The sequence below is a fragment of the Phyllobates terribilis genome, unplaced genomic scaffold, assembly GCF_046119375.1.
Source record: "Phyllobates terribilis strain yellow unplaced genomic scaffold, ASM4611937v1 Scaffold_4__5_contigs__length_816908805, whole genome shotgun sequence".
Classification (NCBI taxonomy): domain Eukaryota; kingdom Metazoa; phylum Chordata; class Amphibia; order Anura; family Dendrobatidae; genus Phyllobates; species Phyllobates terribilis.
This window is the reverse complement of record NW_027362764.1, coordinates 718,112,013-718,134,417: the sequence shown is the minus strand read 5'-3', so window position 1 is coordinate 718,134,417 and position 22,405 is coordinate 718,112,013. Positions and strand designations below refer to the sequence as shown.

The 22,405-nt window shown below is 40.1% G+C and overlaps 1 protein-coding gene across 48 annotated transcripts in view; it reads right to left on the bottom strand.

Annotated features, from left to right (window-relative positions):
• Positions 1–22,405, bottom strand: part of RIMS2 (regulating synaptic membrane exocytosis 2) — a 659,880-nt gene that overhangs the window by 357,808 nt on the left and 279,667 nt on the right. For all 48 annotated transcript variants that reach the window (XM_073679706.1, XM_073679709.1, XM_073679704.1 and 45 more), the window contains one exon: positions 2,027–2,934. In XM_073679706.1, the coding sequence (XP_073535807.1) occupies positions 2,027–2,934 (908 nt within the window). The remainder of the gene's footprint in view (positions 1–2,026; positions 2,935–22,405) is intronic.

The window sequence follows — 22,405 nt, the reverse complement described above, 5'->3', positions numbered from 1 at the left end:
ATTTTTAATGTTAGACATAACTCTTTAAACAAAGGGCAGAAGTTTATAGGTCTACACACACCTCTGCAAGCCATCCGAAGGTTAGATAAGGTCTTCTGTCCCTTCATTTAAGCAATTGGTGGAGGACTTGCTCCCCACAAGAAAACTACTATACAATGGCTATAAAATATCAATTCGGATTTTGCTTTAGAGATTAGTACAATCATAACGTCTGAAATAATTTCCATTTAGCATGCTTCAGCTTCTTGTCTTCCATCTTTCATTGTGTTTAATGACCATAAATGTTTTAATAATGAACTGTATCAATCTAGAACTAATCACTCGGGTGGATTTGCTGTCATCAATTGTCAGTCACAATGCCGGTTGTAGCTGAGCCAATTGTTGATGTGCCAATCTTATATACAATCAGGCTACATGTCATTTTGTCCTAAATTATGTAGTTCTCAAGTGAACTTAGATATTCAGATCCGTCCATCACTATCTTATATCAATGCAGTACAGTATATCTATGCACAAAATAATTCTCAGTGCCCAAATATATAAACCTTCTCGAAATATATAAAACCAACATGCAGGTTACATCTGGGTTAATAATACAGTAATAGCAGGTCAAATATTCAATCACGAAAAACGTAAAAATAAATTAATTGAACTCCGCATCCAAATCCTTCCAGGTATGTTCTACAGGATCAAATAAAATTGAAATTAATTAGAATACACATTGGACATGCGCATTTGGAGAATACTTCTTATCATTATTGTGTACCGATGTGTCCTTCCATACATTTACTCCTGGAATGAGCTATCACGAAATGTGTGGCACGATATAACTAACTTTGAAAAAAAAAATAATAATTTTGCAATAATCTGTTGGGAGTTGTTTATGCTATATGTGTCTATGTGTGACCACGCAGTAGTTGTGATGTGGATTGCAGCCTGTCAGGGTTTTGCAAGCATGTTCCTATAAAACAGTGAATTTGTGTCATGAAGAATTGGAAACCTTCAAGAGGTTCTCTAGGATTGTAATAAAATAGCCCCCATCATGTAATTCAAATGGTGGCCTGTCCTAGTCACATGTCAAGATGGGCTGGAGTCTCAAGAAACAGCTCACGAGTCCTGTGTCTCAACTGACAAAGGAGCTGTACAGTAAGCACAGGGCTGTGCTAGTAGAAGAAATAAATCTTCTTTTCGCTACCTGGGCATGATGTTTTTCTTTTCCAGCCTCAGTGTGCAGTCAGTTGAGGTTTATTTCTTCTCCTGTCACACACTTTTCCGCCAGCTCCAGTAGGTGTGCTTAAGATACAGTCAGTTGAGACACAGGTCTCGGAATCTGTGTTTCTTCAGACTGCATCCAATCCTGACATATGACAAGGACAGGCTGCTGTTTGAATTACATGACATGGATATTTTATTACTTTTTTGGAGAAACCCCTTTAAAGAAATTTTCAAAAAAGGTAAGGGTAGACAAATGTTTCAAGGCTTGCTTTTAACCATGCCACACTACCAATGTAATACCATTGAGTTCTTACAGCAATAATCCAAAGGGCCTTCTTTACATACAACAGAGATGGACAAGACACTGTAGACTATTAGTCTCCAGCGTAAGGCTTTCTCAACATGTATTGAGGTTTTGTAACTGCAGGTCGGAGCTCACTGTATGTAGACCTTTCAAGCCAGTTAGATTCCACCAATTCTTTTGAATATTTTTGCACCCATCAATAAAAACATCTACAGACATAATCAGAAAACAACCTAAATATTTAGCACTCATTACACATGTTCTAGGCACACCGACTTCAGCAAATTGACCATGCGACATACAAAATGGGCCAATATGAAACCATTTATACAACACAACCTTTACAATGCTCAGAGGTACATTAGGAATATTGTGGCTTTAACAATGCAGAAGTAAAGTCAATTACATGAATTTCTTCACACGTTTGATGGCTACAGCAGAATTGACCAGAAAAAGAAATATTGTGAAATATACACAATCTATGGAGATCCCATACACGAGCCTTACCTTTTTCACTCACACTTTCACTTTCAATCTCCACATCGTCACAACTCGTGTATTCAGGCGTAGATGCCAACTCTTCCTCTGAACTACTCAATGATATCTGGCGCGTTTTACCTCCCTTTTTTGTTTTATGAGGCTTAGGTGGTGGCGGCCGGACTGATTCAGACTGGTCTGAACTGAGAGAATCGTTCCTTAGCATGGTTTCCATTTTTTCCCTTTTGGTTTTCCTTACAGCAGAACTTGGATCCAAGTGGTGTTGCTTTCGCAAAGAATCTGTGCGTCTTAAATCTGGCCTATCGTTTGGAATGGGGCTTCTTCTAGGTGTTGGGGGACTATGATTTGAGTTCCTTTGTCGACCATGACCTGGTTCCTGCACATCTCTAGTTCTTTCTATAGAGTAAGAGCGTTGGCTCTCCATGGCCGCTCTGCGCTCTGATGCGGACCTTTGTCTAGACGGCCGATCCAGCCTCAACATAGACATACGAGATTCCTCTAACTCTGTATGAGCTAAAGATACATCACTATGTCTTCTTTCATGACGAGCCCGGGACACCTCTGCATGGATACGCATTTGCTCCTCATAAGGTTGGGGTTTAACGGGATACCTAGCCAAATTAGGGTCACTTCTATATCTGGCCTGATACTCCTCCTCTCTCCTTTGCCTCTCATATTCATCCCTGTCCTGAATGTCCTCCTCATCTACTGAATACTCATTGGAACGCCGCCGACTTCTCCTGTAATCACCATGTTCAGGTTCTTCATAGTGCTGAGGCCCACGTGGCGATCGCCTCTCAGAATAATCCGAAGGTGATCTAGGCATTGCGCTATCTGTTGTAACATACTGTGAATGTTCCCCTATATCTTCGTCGTATTGTCGATTCTGATCTCTGGATATTGACGGGCTTCTTTTCCTGTAATATAAATCAAAATAAAACTATTAATCAGTGGCGTAAAATACAGCCTTTTATGACAATACCAAAACCTTACAGATTTTTATATGCAAAGTGTTATGACATCAGATCAGAAGAATATTCCGAAAATGGATTGTCAAGGTGAGATGGGTGTTCCCACCACTAGAAGTGAGGATACGCCATCATCTAATGGTGGAGCCAGGATACAGATTTTAGGCATGGGGATGTTCCTGTAATTTCATGGTACAGTCTAGGTCTACATGTCAATGCAACATCTGTTGGCTATGGGGAAAAAAGCTCACAAGATACCTTACAACTATCTCAAAATTGGCCAAATTCTATTACAATCACTGTATCATTGCTTGTGATTTGTTTTTGCCCATGGGGTCATGTTATTTTACCTTAGTCAAAACTGTGGACAGATTGAAGTCAAAATTTTGTGTACGATCACATAAGAAGTCAACCAAAACATGGCTTATGTGCTCCCATTGAACTCGATTTCTATGTACGTAAGTTTTAGCAGAAACAATATTTGCTGCAGATATCCATACCATGATTAGTGAAGCCCTGTCTGACTGTACCTTATTGACTGAAATGTGTTGTAGCACGCCGTAATCTATCACCGAGCCGGGATTAGATGGGAGTGCAATAATGACTCTTGGAAGAATTTTTATCATTTGTCAAGTTGGTAGTGAAATGGAACATGGCTCCTAAGGCATATACTGACTCCTGTATCACTTTCTTGGAGTAATAATATCTTAAAATCTTACAAGAATGGTATATTTTGGATTATCATTCTTCCTAAATCTTCAGGAGTAGAAATAAGTGGATCTTTTGAAATTTGAATTTGCCAGTTTTGCAGAATTTTCCCCAAAAAGTAATTTCACATAGTTTGAATAATTTGCAGTGAATCACAATACTGAAAAGCCACTGATTGCCTGGAAAAAAAGGAGAGAGATTGGAGAGAGATAGGAGAGAGAGAGAAGAGAGATGGCAGAGAGATGGGAGATAGGAGAGAGATAAGAGAGAGGGGAGAGAGTTAGGAGAGAGATGGGAAACAGGAGATAAAAAGATGAGAGATGGGAGAGAGATAAGAGAGATGGGAGATAGAAGAAATGAGAGAGATAGGAGAGAGAAGAGAGATGGGAGAGAGATGGGAGAGATAAGAGAGATGGGAGAGATAAGAGAGATGGGAGAGATAAGAGAGATGGGAGAGAGTTAGGAGAGAGATGGGAAACAGGAGATAGAAAGATGAGAGATGGGAGAGAGATGGAAGATAGGAGAAATGAGAGAGAGATAGGAGAGAGAAGAGAGATGGGAGAGAGATAGGAGAAAGATGGGAAATATGAGATAGAGAGATAAGAGAGATGGGAGAGAGATAAGAGAGATGGGAGAGAGAAATGAGAGAGAGATAGGAGAGAGAAATGAGAGAGAGATAGGAGAGAGAAATGAGAGAGATAGGAAAGAGAGAGACAGGAGATAAGAGAGATAGCAGAGAGATAAAAGAGAGAAATGAGAGAGAGATAAGAGAAATGAGAGAGATAGGAAAGAGAGATAGGAGAGAAAGGAGAGAAATGAGAGAGATAGGAAAGAGAGATAGGAGAGAAATGAGAGAGATAGGAAAGAGAGATAGGAGATAAATGAGAGAGAGATAGGAGATAAGAGAGATAAATGAGAGAGAGATAGGAGAGAAATGAGAGAGAGATAGGAGAGAGATAAGATAGATTAGTGATTCCAGATGTTTAGCCATTGATCCATCAATTGCCACTTTTTAAAAAAGTAGCAAAATTCGGCGCACGTTCCTCAAAAAGTCCCATTTTTGCAACATTTTGAAAACATTTTTACTTTGCACAAAATTCATGATCTGCATGAGCCAATTTGATTAAATTGGCGCAATAAGCGTCAGCAAATACCACAAGACAAAAAATAAGAAAAGTGACTTAAAAAAAAATGCAAATGATGTATCGGGGTCTTGGTTACCATTTTACATCTGTTTTTTTCTGCTTTTAATAAATCTGTTTTTACTGGAATAGTCTCTGAATGCCTTCATTGTTCTGAGCATGTGCAGCACTTGAAAAAAGCGGGTGATATAAAATATCACCATCCGTGATTATGATGAGTTTTTTACAGACTTCAATATTTTTTAAAAAAATGGATCTAGTTGCAATTTTTTTTTTTTGGGGCTGGACAAACAAGTTGTACAGAATACAATTTTTTTCAGCTAAAAACACAAATTGTCGCTAGATTGCAGTCATATAGAAGACATTTTAGGACATTTCTGACCCCATTCAAATATATGGATCCTGTACTGGATCATTTTATTTCCATTTCTGTTATCCTAAAACTGAACTATTAACGTAAATAACTACTATACATGTGAACAAAGCCTAATAAAATCAAATCCAACATTTAGCCCCACTAAAAGGGAGCAAAATCAAATCAATGTAATCACATATTATATGGGGGGTTCGTTATGTTTAAGTCAAATCACAACTGACTAAATCATAGAGTTAAATAAACTGTTTCTCCTGTAAGTCAGAAGCAATCATTTACAGACAATGTTCTTTCTATGAAGCCCGGATCCAAAACCTTGAAGTGTCCAGAATGAGGTATAAATTGACAGCCATTGCCCTGCCTGTCAGCTTTAATTGATTAGTTGGTGAAGACAGTTTTTTAAGGCATTTGATCTACGTTACACGAGTCAAGACTAATTTAAGGTTTGCTAGATGAGAAAAGTGGTGGACGGCATATTTCAGATTAAGCACACAGCTAATATTTTATTCCTTTCTGAATGGCTCGAAGCACAAAGTGACCTCTATAAATGTGGGCTCTGGTCTGGTCCGGCTCGTAGACATTTACTATACTACGTAAAGGAGATCTACGTTGCTCTCTAGTCGGTATCGTGACCTCTTAATCGTATATATTTAGTTCTGACATTTACCACTTTCCCCTAAACAGTGTTTGAGAGATCCTATTCATCATGACCAAGTAAGGTTCGATTCCTTTCATAATGGATCCATGACAGATCCCAACAAATCTGATGGATCCCAATAACTCATAGTGACGTTTGTCAGGTTTACATGTTTTTGATGCAAGAATGGTGCTTGAACAGGAGATGGAGACAAAGCCATAGTTCTTTTGTGAGGACTTCTACGACCGGGCTAGTCTAACTGGCTCCTAAATGTTTAATTTCTTTAGATACCTAAGCACTTATATTTTGGCACTAATATATCTTTACAGCCAGACAAACCTGAGCACAAATTGTAGAACATGCAGAGGTCCGTGACGACATTCACACAATCCAAATGAAAAGTAGGACCGACTCGTGTCATGAATTAAGAGCAATTTCATTATTTAGTAATATTACCAAAACTGGGCGTTGCATATATCGTCTCAAACATTTGGGTCATAAATGGTTTCTTTGTCCTTATGTTTGACGTCTATAGTAATAATAATATTGAGGGCAAAATTCCAAGCCAGTGAAGGGAACAGGGCTGGCATATTTTGTGTCTTCGGACTAATACTGACTTTGGGGGCTCAACCACACAGCAAGTGACTTGACCAACCAAGAGTTGACAATTGTGGGCTCAACCACACAGCAAGTGACTTGACCAACTAAGACTTGACGATTGGGGGCTCAAAAACACAGGAAGTTACTTAACCAACCAAGACTTGATTGTTTGAGGCTCAATCACACAGCAAGGGACTTGACCAACCAAGAATTGACGATTGGGGGCTCAACCACACAGCAGGTGACAGTAGAACCAAGCCATTGTTCCATACAACTGGATAGCTAAAAAATCTTGCTATCTCTACCTTTTTGTTGGCCATACACCTTCAATAACAGTTGGTCAAACACAAATAGGGCAAAAAGATATTCCTCTTCACCACCCATACGCCGTGCATTCTCAACTGGGCACGCGTACAGACCCCCAAATTCAACATGCCCAACATCATTTGTTTGGTGACCGGTCCTGCCACAATTGCTGAGTTTGATCCTTTGAAATGGGAGAAAAATTTGTTTCGAGGCAGGAATGAGGGAACTGTCTTTAATGCCTATTTTAAGATGAGAGCAGGAATAATTGTACTTTCCTTCCCTTCTCCTAGATATTTCTATTGGCATTCATGCTTGTCTGAAGAGCTTACCTTCATGAAATATCTTACGATGGAGGTCGCTGTTGATGGCAAGGCAAATGAGCGTTCATTTGCACCAATATTCTGCATATGTGAGATGACAGAATTTCTCTGTCCGTTCCTCAAGACTCGAAGCTTTGCTCTTCTAAGGACCAGGGTGAGGTAAATGAAAATGTGCAGAATCACTCTCATGCTTCAGTAAACCTTATAAGCTGAATTGTGAAAATCGCTTGTTGAGAAGAATGTGTGTTGGTGTTTCACAGAACCATTACTTAAGAAGCTGCTGACACTACTGAATAATGACTTGAAATTAATGGAGAGCCTGAAGGATTACCTATCAAAGTGCATCTCAGAACAAAGCTAGTTTTTTCCATAGTCCTCCCTATGCTTCTCCATTGTAATTACTGCGCTAGGACATCAAACATTTGTGTAGGACTTGTTCTCTGTGATAATTGGTTTTCATTCCATATGTTTAGGATTTTTTGGACCATATATTATACAAATGAAAATTCCAAATAAGAATACAATAAAAACATAAAAATTATTTCATGTTATATACGGCGTAAGGTCACTTTATATTCTATAATGCCATTGTCTAGAAATGTGAAATCTGCATAAAGGTGTACACTACAAATTAATGAATCTTAAAGGGTATATCTAGGACTTAAAAAAAAAGTGCCTAAGCACTAACAGGCAGGTAGTTTCTACCTACATGCCTTTTGTGCCCTACGCCGTTCTCCGCTGGCACAGAGCGGCCACAGACTTCCACTGATGTCACGTCAACAGAGCGGCAGTTTCTTTTCCTGTTGACAGGGCAGGACTATTGGTGTCATGCTGATTGCCAGCCGGCTCTCTGCTGCCTAATTGGGGGAAGACAGCTGTCAATCAGCATCATGCCAGTAGTCCCGTCCTGTCAACAGGAAGAGAAACTGCTGCTGTGTTGACAGGAAGCAGAAGAATCCCCGGCAGGAGCAGTCAATGACCGGTGCCGGGTACAACAGGCAGGTAGTTGCCTCTGTTAGCAACTACATGGTTGTTAGTGCTTAGGCACATTTTTTTCTTTAAGTCCTGGATATCCCCTTTAAAGGGGGAGTTTTGGCGCAAATTTAGATTATGGGACCAATTCATCAAGATTGGCGTATGTCTTCATCAAGACTGGCACCAGTCTTGAACGAGTACACAGAGCCGAATTCATTAAGAGGCACACGCCACTTGGCGCTTCTTCTAATTAGCGTGCGCTTCCATGCGGTGCTCCAGAAATGCCACTTATGATGTAGAAAACGCCGGCACATTTGATGAATTCAACGAGGAGGACCTGGCACTACTCAGCTTCAACCACAGAGCTGAACCAAAATGGCATGAGAGCTCCAAAAGTCACAACATTTTTGCACAACTTTTGTGGCGTAAAATCTTTGAGAATCGGACCCTATATCTATACGGTATGCTTTTTTTTTTTTTTATTTGTTCATTTTTTTTATACTGGCAAACCTGTGTGAAAAAGGATCAATGAGGGTATGTGGAGCCCCTGTAAGATTATATTAAGCAGTAAAGCCCTGCGTGCCTCCTATAGTGCTCCACATAGTGCTATATTGTACCTGTATTACTTCCTGGAGAGAATTCACAATATGTTGACTAATGGAACATGACAAGATTTCTCGTCTATTAGAACCATATGGAAATTGTAGAAAAAAAAAAAAGTTCTTGTCTTTGGATGAAATTCAAGGTCTACAGAAGTGCCGTCATCCATCGTCTACAGATGATGCATTTAGGGGTTTATTCTCATCTTCATAAATGGGTAAAATTGCAAAAGTGCTTGAAAAACAAGCAATTTTGCAATTTACCTCTTATTAAAAACTTCTCCATTCTCAAGAACAGAGTATTTTTTAATTGTATTAGTTCACTGTTTTTCACCTAGGTTACCGCCCACCGCAGCAGTCTATTAGAGGTGGCTAGTCTCCTAGGCAAGGAGAGCAGTGTTTACAAGCTATTTGGGTTTCAGCTTGCAATTGCTGCTCTTAAGAAGGCTGGATTTGTCCAGCTTCAGTTCCCCTTTACTCTTTTGATGCTGTGGAGGCAAAGCTGCCTTTTCTTGCAGCATGGGAGAGCGCAAAGTTTGGACCAACAGCCCAACCATACTGCCGGCCTGTCAAACATCGGGAGCGCACCGCCACCCCAACAAGTAGGAATCTGGGAGGCAGGAGAGCGGTGCGCTCCTGAGGATACAAGACTTGCAAACGCCTCTAAAGCTCCATACAAATTAGGAGCCATAGAGAAACACTCTACCCTTGTGTGCATGAGGTCTTCTGATGCCACCTTAGGCAGCAGTGGGCTATCTCACCAGACTGTCCTTAACATATGCAACCTTGTCTCAGTCGAGCATGCATATATTTCTAAAAGACAGAGCAGAGTAAAGGTCAATGGACCGACCGGCATGGTTGTTTGCACAGGCAGACCAACGCAAATAGTGCACATTGAGCGATCTGTAATAGATCGCTCAGTGCCCATAGGCTGCCATAGTTCTCAGCAGTGCGAGTCCTGTTTACACCAGACGATGCGCCGCCGAGAACGATTTTCTACTGAACAAAAGAACATTTCACCCATTGATTATGTCATCACGTTGGGTGATAGGCAGCCTTTTTACATGGCAATATAATCGTGAAACAATACTTGTTCATGTTTATCCCCTTAAGCCACGGCCAAACACCTCAGGGGGAGACTTTTCACCTGGGGGTCTCTCCAATGACATCATTTCTCATGGGAGGGTCTGGAAGCCTCTGAACATTAGATGGTCAGCTGGTCCCACTGAAATCGTCGTGTTCAGATGACTTTAGCCTAATATCTATGGTGATGTGTGTGAAGAAAGGAAACTAAAGCTTGTCAGCTAAGGAACACTTCATTGCCACAGTTCCCAAATCATCACTCCAGTTGGTGTAAAAAAAAAGAAAATAATAATTACACTTAAGTTATATTGGTGCAACTATATAAGATGGAATGGAATAAAAAAATGTGTCTGACATGTTGATTCATAGTTGAGTCAAATATATTGTAAATTGTTCAGGATATTTCCATTTTTTTTAAGGCAAAGCAGGAAGATTTTACCTCCCGACTCCTAGAAATGTTTTCATAGCATCATTCTTTGACATTCACACTTGCAGAATACCACTGTGTGCAATTTGAGTAACTGCAGTAATAAAACTATTCTTCTGTCACGAAGCCATATGTTTTATTTACTGCCTTCTATAGCACAAAATAAAACATGTTTAGGAGCCAGAAGGAGATGAAAACCGTTATTCCAAGAGGACCTGCTTACCGTCATACATGCAGAGGTACCAAGACCAGGAGAATTTCAAGAGATAAAATTGTTGCAAGTGTGTATAGTTAAAATATGCCATCGCTATCTGTTCCACCTCCAGGACCCCCCCCCATTCAGGATGGACTGGCCCACTGGAGAACAGGAGAATCCTCAGGTGGGCCACCACCCTCTTATATGAGCAGCACTTGGCACAATATACTCAAATTACTATGTACAGACAAAGGCGGCGTCTTATTCATGTAACAATCTACCCAGTTCATTGTTATATAAATTTGTGATTGAGGATAATGTCACATTTGCATGTAGCTGAAAAGTGGGGCACTGGAGTTGGTTAATGGTGGGCCCTTGTCACCCCAGTCCGAAACTACCCTCATTAATCCCGAAAATGAAAAGGTAGGTTTAGAGCCGCAGCCTCTTGACAATTTTGCCCTATACATCAATGCTCCGAAAATCCCCTGTGCAAAAAAACTGCACCACCATAGTCCTAGCAAGAGACTGACTACCCTTTAAGAAGGACCTGTTTCCTTTTCTGCTATGTCTGGTTTAGTAAATTCTTGTGTATATTTTTTCATAGAACTGTTCCCCAGTTTTTCCTTCTAAAAATATATGAATACATTTCCAACTGGCAGTTACATTTTCCTTGTAAAAGGAGTGTGCGTCAAGGTCTGGCACTAATTGGGTAGTAATGACATATAGAGGGACACCCGCCCCCAAATGGTAACACCCTGTTGTCAATTTATTCATACATATGTTGTAGGAATAGCAAAGGAACAACACAGTGCAAATCTAAGAAAAGATGATACAGAACTGTTGTTTCAAGTGTAATACAAGTATCTGCAAAAACAGACATATCAAGAGAGCAGACAGGTCTTCTTCTGAGGGCATGGACAACTTAAAGGGGTTTTCCAAGAAAAAAATAATGTAGTGATAAAAAAATGTATTATTGATCGAGAAGGGCTGAAATAGATGGATCTGTGTCTTTTTTCAACCTATGTAACTATATTTAATAGATAGCACACCATAAGAAACTTTCCATAGATTACAGCAGTCATGTGATCTGATTGTTGGTCACATGGTGTACAGACACATCAGTCCAGCTCTGTAGTTGAGATGCGTCAATAGCAGTTGAACATGTGTATTTGTGGACTATGCTGATTGTCAGGTCTGCGCAAGATCATTCATCTACAATGAAATCAACTATTCACAGCAACCAATCAGATTTCAGCTCTCATTGTCCAGAGACTTTTTAGAACTCTAACTCTAAATGATTACCATAGGAAACTGAATTTGGTCTTGTAAATTGTAATAACTGCTGATGTATAAAATCAGATTCCTAAAAGATATTAATTGAGATGAAGAATGGTCTGTTTTTTTCTGGATGAAACTCGGATGATTTTTTACACACTCGTGTGAACTTAGCCTCAGGGTATGTGCACACGACGTCTTTTATACATGTATGAACCTGCTGAGTTTTTCGGGAGTGTCTTTTGTTCAGAATCATCTTTCTTGGTGTTTTTTTGGTCATTTCCTGGGTGCTTTTTGTGACTTCTTTGGCTGCATTTTTTTTCTTTGGATCGTATAAACTAGTGAGCTGTTTCCAAGCAGAAGCCACGTTAAGAATGGACTACAGTACACGTTTATTCTTTTTAGTGCTTTTTTGGGAGGTTTAAGAGGCATATCTGCCTGAAAAAGATGTGTGTATATACGCTTAAGGGTCCATGCACATGGCAAAGCCACATGTGCCAGCCCTGTACAGTGGTCTGTAAGAAGGCCTTTTTTTACAGCCCCCTTCACCATCAGCTATCTCCACCTTGGTCAAACATGCTGCCTTCCCCAAACCATATCCATATCACACAACACCACTATAGACATACACTCACACATGATATAGCAGAATATGAGTGAATACATAGTACAGGTGCATCTCACTAAATTAGAATATCATCAAAAAGTTAATTTATTTCAGTTCTTCAATACGAAAAGTGAAACTCCTATATTATATAGAGTCATTACAAACAGAGTGATCTATTTAAAGTGTTTATTTCTGTTAATGTTGATGATTATGGATTACAGCCAATGAAAACACAAAAGTAATTATCTCAGTAAATTAAAATAATTAACAAAAAACATCTGCAAAGGCTTCCTAAGCGTTTAAAAAGCTTCCTTAGTCTGTTTCAGTAGGCTCCACAATCATGGGGAAGACTGCTGACTTGACAAGATGTCCAGAAGGCAGTCATTGACACACTCCACAAGGTACCAGAGTTCCAATTTTCCTTTGGAAATCAAGGTCCCAGAGTCTGGAGGAAGAGTGGAGAGGCCACAATCCAAGCTGCTGGAGGTCTAGTGTGAAGTTTCCACAATCGGTGATGGTTTGAGGAGCCATGTCATCTGCTGGTGTAAGTCCACTGGGTTTTATCAAGACCAAAGTCAGCGCAAGCCGTCTACCAGGACATTTTACAGCACTTCATGCTTCCCTCTGCCGACAAGCTTTTTGGAGATGGAAGTTTCATTCTCCAGAAGGACTTGGCCCCTGTCCACACTGACAAAAGTACCAATACCTGGTTTATAAACAACAGTATCACTGTGCTTGATTGGCCAGCAAACTCGCCTGACCTTAACCCCATAGAGAATCTATAGGGTATTGCCAAGAGGAAGATGAGAGACACCAGACCCAACAATGCAGACGAGCTGAAGGCGGATATCAAAGCCACCTGGGCTTCCATAACACCTCAGCAGTGCCACGCCGCATTGATGCAGTAATTGATGCAAAAGGAGCCCCGACCAAGTATTGAGGGCATTTACTGAACATACATTTCAGGAGGCCAACATTTCGGATTTTAAGAACATTTTTTAAGCTGTTGTTATAAAGTATTCTAATTTAATGAGATAATGACTTTTGTGTTTTCATTGGCTGTAAGCCACAATCATCAACATTAACAGAAATAAACACTTGAAATAGATCACTCTGCTTGTAATGACTCTATATAATAGATCACTCTCTTTGTAATGACTCTATATAATATAGGAGTTTGACTTTTTGTATTGAAGAACTGAAATAAATTAACTTTTTGATGATATTCTAATTTAGCGAGATGCACCTGTATTAGCAGTGGAGTGGGTGGTTTAATTCTGGTTTAGAACGGAGAAATGAAGAAACAAGACACCATCTACCACAATACATGACCAACAGCCCACATCTTCTCCTCTACTACATTAAAGGGTTGTCCAGTGAAAACAAGTTATCTCCTGGCCATGGGATAGGTGATAACTTGTTGATCTGAGCAGATCCAAGAGCTGGGACCAGCACTGATTGGCAGAACGGGAGACTGTTATTCTCGTTAAAAAACATCACGGAAAAAAAGTCAACCATACTTGCCATTACCATTTCCAGATGTAAATGGACAATAAGGTGCAGCATGCTCCGGGCCAGCAAAGGTGCAAAATACTAATGAAACAGCTACTTACTAACCCACCAAACACCCGTGGGGTGGCTGCCTAATATTCAGAATGCACACAGGCTTACATAGGGTGCCATTCACACCCTTACGTGAGATGCACCATAGGGTGCCATTCACACCCTTACGTGAGATGCACCTCTGTCCAGATAACAGCCATTTACCAACGCCCCTACCATTAGATCAAGCGGGCTGCACAGTACCATAGGTACACCATTGGTAATTTTTTATTGATTTATGTTCTATTTTTCAGTGAATTGTTATTCCCGTTAGAATGGAGCGGCAGTGCACATGCATTGTTCTACTCACTCCCTATGGGGTTTCTAAACGCTGTGCTTGACTTTCTCCGGCAGTCCCATAAAGAATGAATGATGTAGTGGTCGGGCATTCAACCTGCCGTGCCATTTAGTAACAGTGAAAAATGTTCCACATAGGAGAATGGTGAGGGTCCCAGTGGTGGGTGTCCCATTGATTAGCCAGCTCTCAATTATTCTGTGGATAGGTGATAACTTGTTGTCACCAGACAACTTAAAATACCCTTGGTAGTTGCATACATACTAACATTTACAATGAAGATTCCAGAAAAAACTCAAGGAACGCCTGTACACTGGTGCAATGGTCTAACCCAGAAAGCTTGTGACTGTTGGTATTGACCTTGAGCATGGCCGATGCCAGGACCTGGTGATCCTGGGCAACAGCCCAGACTTCCATTGGCAACATCTATTGTACATACATGGCAGATATGTGCACTTTATGTATGGAGTGGGCTCAAGAGCTGAGTCCATTCCATACAGCGTGGGTGCCTGCTGTGTTATACAGCTGACACCAGATTCTAACTGCTGCACAATTTCATAATGGTGGAATTTTTTTCCTGTTTTCAGTATATTACAAAAAGTAAGATAAATGTTTTGGTTCATACAGCTATGTCGAAAGAAGTATAAAAAATGTTTAGCTCTTGTAAGGCGATGAGAAGAACTCAAAAGCTAAGAAAACTCCACCCAAAGGCCCGTATAAACTTGGAGTTGGCCCTGACCCCAAGAGCTGATTGTATTATGGATGCTGGCCTTAACAGTACTGAAACAATCCATCATTTGAGGGATTTCCAGTTGCCAGTCCTATTTCAACATGTAGCCCTGCTTGTGAAATACTGTAAGTGTTGGGTTCCTAAGCCGATATTGCCAGAAGAATTGCTAAATTTAAAAGGTTTGTCCAGGATTAGAAAAATTGTTCAGCTTCTTTTGCCACAGACAGCGCCACGGTTGTTCTTGGGCTGTTTTTGGTATTGCAGATCAACCCCTTTCATTTGAATGGTACTTAGTCGGATTACAAATGGAGAATCCCTATTTGTTAAGCATAACCTAATAGAGGAATAGGAAAAAAAGGCTATCTGTAGCATATTGTATAACCTCTTTACATAGCCAAATAGACCCTTCATCAGGTTCAGTGAATTTTTTACATTGTCTTTTTGTGGTTTAATAAAGGCTCATTTATTGTCGCCCACTCCTGCTATACAATTGACAAACGATGGTCTTGACAGACCGACCAGAATTTTTCCATGGGATAGGGGATAACTTCATCTTTGGGTGTCCGACTGCTGGGACCCCCACTTCCCGAGAACTGAAGGTCCCCATGTGAATGGAACAGTGATCGATCATGCACACATCTGCACCATTCATTCTTCATAAGACCGACGAAAATACACAAACTCTGCACTTGTTTGGTCTTCGGCACTCCCATAAGAATGAAAGGAATGGCAGTGCTCATAACAGACCACTGCTCCACTCACATGGGGCTCTTCAGAACCATGGTTCTCAAGATTGGTGGGTGTCCCAGAGGTCGGACCCCCCAGGGTTTGGGAAGGTATCCCCCTATTCCGTGGGTAGGGGATAACTTTCAAACTTGAGAATAGCTCTTCAAAGAAGCACTCCTCCTCCCATCAAAGTTTTTATCCTCTTAACATATTGCAATCATCACAATATACAGCACTGTGTACTTACAATTGCTCATTTCGCCTTTCTACCCAGATAATTCTTCTCTTTTCTCTGCTCTATGTAGAAACAGGAAGTCTCTTGTTCCCGGATGACTCATTCCCCTCTTCAACTCCTGACCTAGCTGCTCCCTCCTCCCCCCTATCAGGGACTTTTGCAGTGACTCAGGACTTGTGCAGAGAAAATTGACCTCCTGTTTCTACATAGAGTTTAGAAGGATTCAGCTAGTCAGTTTTTAATCACGTGATGTCATAGACCTAATGGAAAAGAGAAGAATTAGGCTGAGTTCACACGATGCGTATTTCATGCGTTTCCGCGGCGTTTTTGCAGTTGCGTAAACGCCGCGGAAACGCATGAAAAACGCATGGTAGAAGGGAAGCAAAAATCCTCAAAAATCCGCAGCATGTCATTTAATTTTGCGGAAACGCGGCGTTTTCGCCGCCATTGACTTGCATTAGAACGCGCCAATTCCGCAAGACTGCATCTGTACTTGCGTTATTGGTGCGTTCTAATGTGCGGATGGTACCCGAGTGTGGAGGAGAGGAGAGTCTCATCCACACCCAGGTACCATTAAAAAAGCTGTAAAAACAAGAATAAAATAAAAAATATATATATACTTACCATCTGTCGGCCCGCGCAGCGCTCGTGCTTTGTTCCCGGCACTTGCAGTGAGTTGTAGGACCTGCGGTGACGTCAGAGTCATGTGACGGGTCACGTGACGCTGACGTCGGCAGGTCTTTCAATTCAAAGTTGCCGGCAGCCGGGAGAATGGAGTGAGCAGGACAGCGCGGGCCATCGGAGGTAAGTATATACACTCTCTCGGGTCACACTATATAAATCCATGCTGTTTGCATGGATTTATATAGTGTGACCTAGTTGTCAAGCACTTTCCAGGTGATGCTAAAATCGCCTGGAAAGCGCTTGTCAATCTGCATGCGGAAACGCATGTGAATCTGCATGTGGATCCGCATGTATTCTGCAGGAAAAACGCATGCACAATCTGCATGCGTTTTTTCTGCCAGGGAGATGCAGAAATGATGCAGAAATTTTCTGCTTCATTTCTGCATCGTGTGCACATACCCTTAGCTGGCTAGAATGGCAAATTTAGAAATTGTAAGTACACGGTGCTATATAATATGATGACTGCAATATATTAAGAGCATAAAAATTTTGATGGGAGAAGTGCTTCTTTAATAATCATAGAATATCATCGTTTTCGGAAGCACATCTCCAGCTTTCACAGGACAATATGCTGTCAATAACCAATCATTTTAATGCCGGGCATGAATAATCAAATCACCCATCGATATTATACAAGCCCACAATCGGTAAATTATTACTCTAACAAACGCCCATTCCTGATCATATCCTTGTCTATATGGGCCCTAACTGGTCTATATATTGTGTATTAAAAATATATATACATATATATAAAACTAATACAAATCTGTGAAAAGCCTGATTCTCTATTTGCTCTAAAAAACGTATTACATCGTGCACTAATATAAAAAAGCAATAGAAAAAAATCTGACAAACTAAATCACTCAGAAAAACAACATATATAGATATTAAATGGCAAACACAAGCTTTCCCCCACCAATCTACCAACAAATTACCCGAGACATAAACAACAATAATTTAATTAACAAACACAAAAAAGGAAAATTAAACGATAAAAAGGTCTAAAAGATATGATGGCAGTAATGAAGAAGAATCAGCGCTGGTTTTAGTAGCATTAAGAACTGAACTAAATAAATATTTTAATACCACAAAGGGTTTCATTAAATTGAGACTCGTCAGTTTAATGACTTTATGCAGGCTTTATAGTATATCCCTCTCCTTGGCTAATTAAAGATTATTTAAAGAGAAACAATTCTAAGTGAAAGGTTTTTAGAATTTAATTAACATTCGTTTAAGCCACCGAAAGCCGGAGAACTTTTAGAAAGACGCATTACAGGGTTAAAAATGGGAAGAAAAATCAGAATTTAATTAACTTGGTAATATGTTCACACCATATTGAAGAACAGACTATAAAGAGGACCTCCGCCAAAAGGGAAAACTCTAACTTCCTGGGCCCAATGCAAAATTTGCAACAGGCCACCGCACCGTGTGCCATAGCTTCTTACTTGGCAGAGTAGCCTTTTGGACACACTCAGGTTTATGGGCATGGGTATGGCTGATATTTTTGCTTCTCCATATAATTAAATTCCTGCCTTTGACCAAATAACAGGATTTGTGTACCTTCATAACAGCTGTAGAATTCATTTTTTAAAGGGGGTTGTACTATCTCAACCATTTATGGAATCTCTATCTCATAAATGTCTGATTCCACCTCTCGGGACCCCACCTATGATTGGGACTTTACAGTCTTGCAGATAGTCAGTGGGGAGGGTGGCCGTGCATGATTAGTGCTCACGATTGACCTCTATGGGAATTCCAAAAATTCCTAAGGAAGCCTGTGGATATGATATAAATGTATCAGCACGATATAACAAACACGAGAACTCCCCTTTCAGCAGCAGATTGTAATAAACTGCAACTCCTCCTCTTGCCCCCTTCTCCTACATTTTATGCCCCCTGTGCCTATTAAAATATATATAGTATTGTATGTAACATACTAACTGCAGATCACATGCAAGAAGATTAGAGATGAGCAAACCCAAACTTAAAAGTTTGGGGTTCGTACCGGACAGTTAGTGTCTGGTGCTAAACACCGAACACTGAATGGGAGTCTGTTACAAAGTTTGGAGTTCCGGGGGAAGTCCGTTACAAAGTTCGGAGTTCCGGGGGAAGTCCGTTGGAATGTTCGGAGTTTCGGGGGAAGTCTGTTGGAATGTTCGGAGTTTCGGGGGAAGTCTGTTGGAATGTTCGGAGTTTCGGGGGAAGTCCGTTGGAATGTTCGGAGTTCTGGGGAAAATCCGTTGGAATGTTCGGAGTTCAGGGGGAAGTCCGTTGGAATGTTCGGAGTTCCAGGGGAAGTCTGTTGGAATGATCGGAGTTCCAGGAAAAGTCCATTGCAGAAAGAGAGAGAAGAGAAAGAAACATTTTTTCCAGATCCAAAATTCGGGGCTCCATTGCTTTCAATGGAGTACTGGTTCAAGTTCGGGCACCCGAACCGAACTTTGGACTAAAATTTGGGTCTGGTACTTGAACCACAACTTCCACGGTTCCGCTCAGGATTAGCACACCATTAAGCAATGGAAACCAAAAAAACTCTTGCCCAGGGACTATGTATAATGTATACCTTTCTTCTTAGGGATCCCATTGATTTCAATAGATCAGAAAACAGGCTATCATTGTTCCTCGCTTAGGAGGATAATCAGTCATCAGGCCTGGGGAGAATCAGTGAAGAACAAGGGTCAGAGGTCCATGAACCTGGTGATTGGTCGGGTACTAGTGGTGCAACACACACTTCTTAGTCCCCAGAGCAGGGGGAGGATAGATCATTGATGCAACCAGGGCCCAAGTGGTAAGGGGGTCCATTTCTACCTTCAAAGATGGTGGAATTGTACATTATGATGAGCTATTGGGCCCATATACTGCTGTTATTGCACAGGAGCCCTTTTCTGTCTGTGTCCACCAGGGCCCCAGGTGATGATTTTGGTTAGCTGGACTCTACCTGCAGTCTCCGTGTATTTGTCCCCCCTTTATACTGTCCCTCTATGGGTCCATCCCGGCATCTGACCCTATCCCACACCTATACAAGAAATTGCATCAACCCCAAACGCTCCCCTGCTATATATACATAGTGATGACATCTATATCTGCCCATCCATCCAAGCACACAGCTGGTATATACTGTATACAAGTGCATTCACAACCACTGTGAGCAGAGCGTGTTAATCTGTGATCCATAATCTAACGCATTTCAGGAAAGGTCGACTTGTCATACGCCGGGCCGGATTTCACATAGGCTGCTATAATAAAAATCTTTTTTTTTTTTCATTCTCAGCAATGCATTATATTCCAGGACTATAAACTAAAGTTAAGCACCGGGCAGACATCATGTATATAAAAAATAAATAAAAATGCAGAATAAAAGCGTCCTCATTTGAAAGTGAAAGTACTGATTAATTCCGACCGTGCGAGCGTAAGCTTTTCAGCTGTGCAATTACATAACACTCCCTGTTTGTACGCTTCATTTCAAGACAGTCAAAGAATTTCCCCCATACAGCAGCCGCCAAACATTTCATATTAAAGACAATGATGATAAAAGATTAATCCTATAGGAAGACATTTGCAGATTAAACCCCGGGATTAGTAAAATTCTACATGAAGCCAAAACAACCGGCCAGCCGCCTGTTATTAGTTTTTTGAGGTTTTTTTTTCCCTATCTATACCTTTCAATCAGTCGTCGCACATCTGGGAGTGAGGAAATACCGTTTTCATGCAAATACCTCCATCCCCGAGCTGCCTGTAACTTTCATTTAATCCTCCTCTGCTCGGTGAAACGGTGCAAGCCGCCTGTTAATCAGCAGCCGCAACCTCCCTAATTATTAGTAAATTATTGTCTCCTTTCGATGCATAATTACCTGTCAGGCTTGATGCAGGATCTGGGGACGACAAAATGATGTTGGACTTGCTGTCTTGTCCTGACGGAACGTCCCCGTGCATCGATGCTGACCCAACAGAGACGTGGGGAAAGCAAAAGAGGAGGGTCACAGTTTAATGCTGTTACCATGTGCTGTATATAGCTGGAGGTCAAGTAAGAATTTACCCTTTAAGGAGGATTAAGGTACTTAGCTGATTACTGCTTGGCCGGTATTGCCTGCAAAATGCATGTTGTAACCCTTGATGATCTGAGGATATTATTTAAAAAAAATAAAATTATAAATTTAAATTATATTTGGCAAAGAATTGATAGAGAGGTAAAGTAGCAAACAGGTTTGCATTGTTGCAGGTGAATTTAGTATTACATTATAAACTTTCAAAAAAAAGGATATAAACAACTAAACTCCCAATAAATGAAAGAACTGAATAAATAAAATAACATAAAAAATATATAATATATATATTTGTTTTCAATAAATACTCAACATTACTTTAAGTTATCCTAAAAAATATGGTGTAAAATTCTGGGAATGTATCAACAGAAAAATCATAATTTATTTCAATCAGGCTTTTTATGAGAAGCATTTTTTTAGTTTTGTTTTTGACTATATTTTGAATGGGACTATATATATATATATATAAATATATATATATATATATATATATATATATATATATATACATAGATATATCTATATATCTATCTACACATATATCTATCTATCTATATATATATATTTATAGATATATTTGTGTATATATGTATATACAGTATATATATATATATATATATATATATATATATATATATATATATATATATATATACAGATCCCTCCCCCGGAGACGATGGAGTGATGCGGAAGGCTGCTATCAGGGTATATCTAGCCCACCAGTAGTGCAATAAAGCTATCAACTGTCAGCAACCTGCACTTGAATGATACTATGATGACTCTGCTGACTCTACCCTAGCCTACACAGTAAAGCTATAAAAAAACAATAAGCTACACAAAACAAAAATATAAGTCAGCCTGCATTTCAGCGGCCAGCCTAAAATTCTGAATATTTTAGAATTACGTATTCAGAATTTTAGCCTGGCCACTGAAATGCAGGCTGACTTTTTTTGTTTTCTGTAGCTTATTTTTCTATAGCTTTGCTGTGTAGGCTGAGGTAGAGTCAGCAGAGTTATCTCATTAACATTCAAGTCAAGGCTGATGACAGTTTTCAGCCCTAGTGCACTGATGGTGGCCTAGATAAGGCAAGATATGTACAGATAACACTCTCCCACATGACTCCGTCGTCTCTAGAGGAGGGATCTGTGTGCCATTTCTTCCTGTAGACTGCTTTAGTCTATTGATACTTCCATTAGCTCCCATTCATTGAAGCTGCCATAAAGCATAGACCTCCTGATACCATTATATACAGAAAGGAAGTATGTGTGCCTCCAATATGACTGATTTTATGGACGCTTTTAAATCTAAAAAATAAATAGCTACACGATTTAAAAAAAAAATATATATATATATTATTTCTATTCTACAGAAATTAAAATACCATACATGAAACATTAATTCTAGAATCCCAGCGATCACCTGAAGGAGACCAATATATACAATGAGTGAGTGTATATTATATACCTAATCAGCATTACTCATAATGAGGAGTATGTTATTCACAGATGATGTAGTTTAATGGGTCAAGTCTGGGAAGAATAGGATTATTGATGAAAAGTATTCCAAAACTTCTAATTGAGCTTATTTGAAATGCCACAAGCACCAGAGGCTGTAAAAGTACAACTACTCCTGGAATTATAGTTTTTACAAAACCCAAGTCATAAGAATCCAGTAGTAGTCCTGAATCTGCACATTATCCAAAATACTTTCTAGTATCTTTTCCATGAGCATGTGTGACCACCAGTACTGGACACATTAGGAGGACGCTCTGAAAGGGAATCAAATGAACAGCAGGGGGCGATATAACAAGTGATATCTACACACAGGAGATTTTCTTAAAACTCATTCTAATTGAAA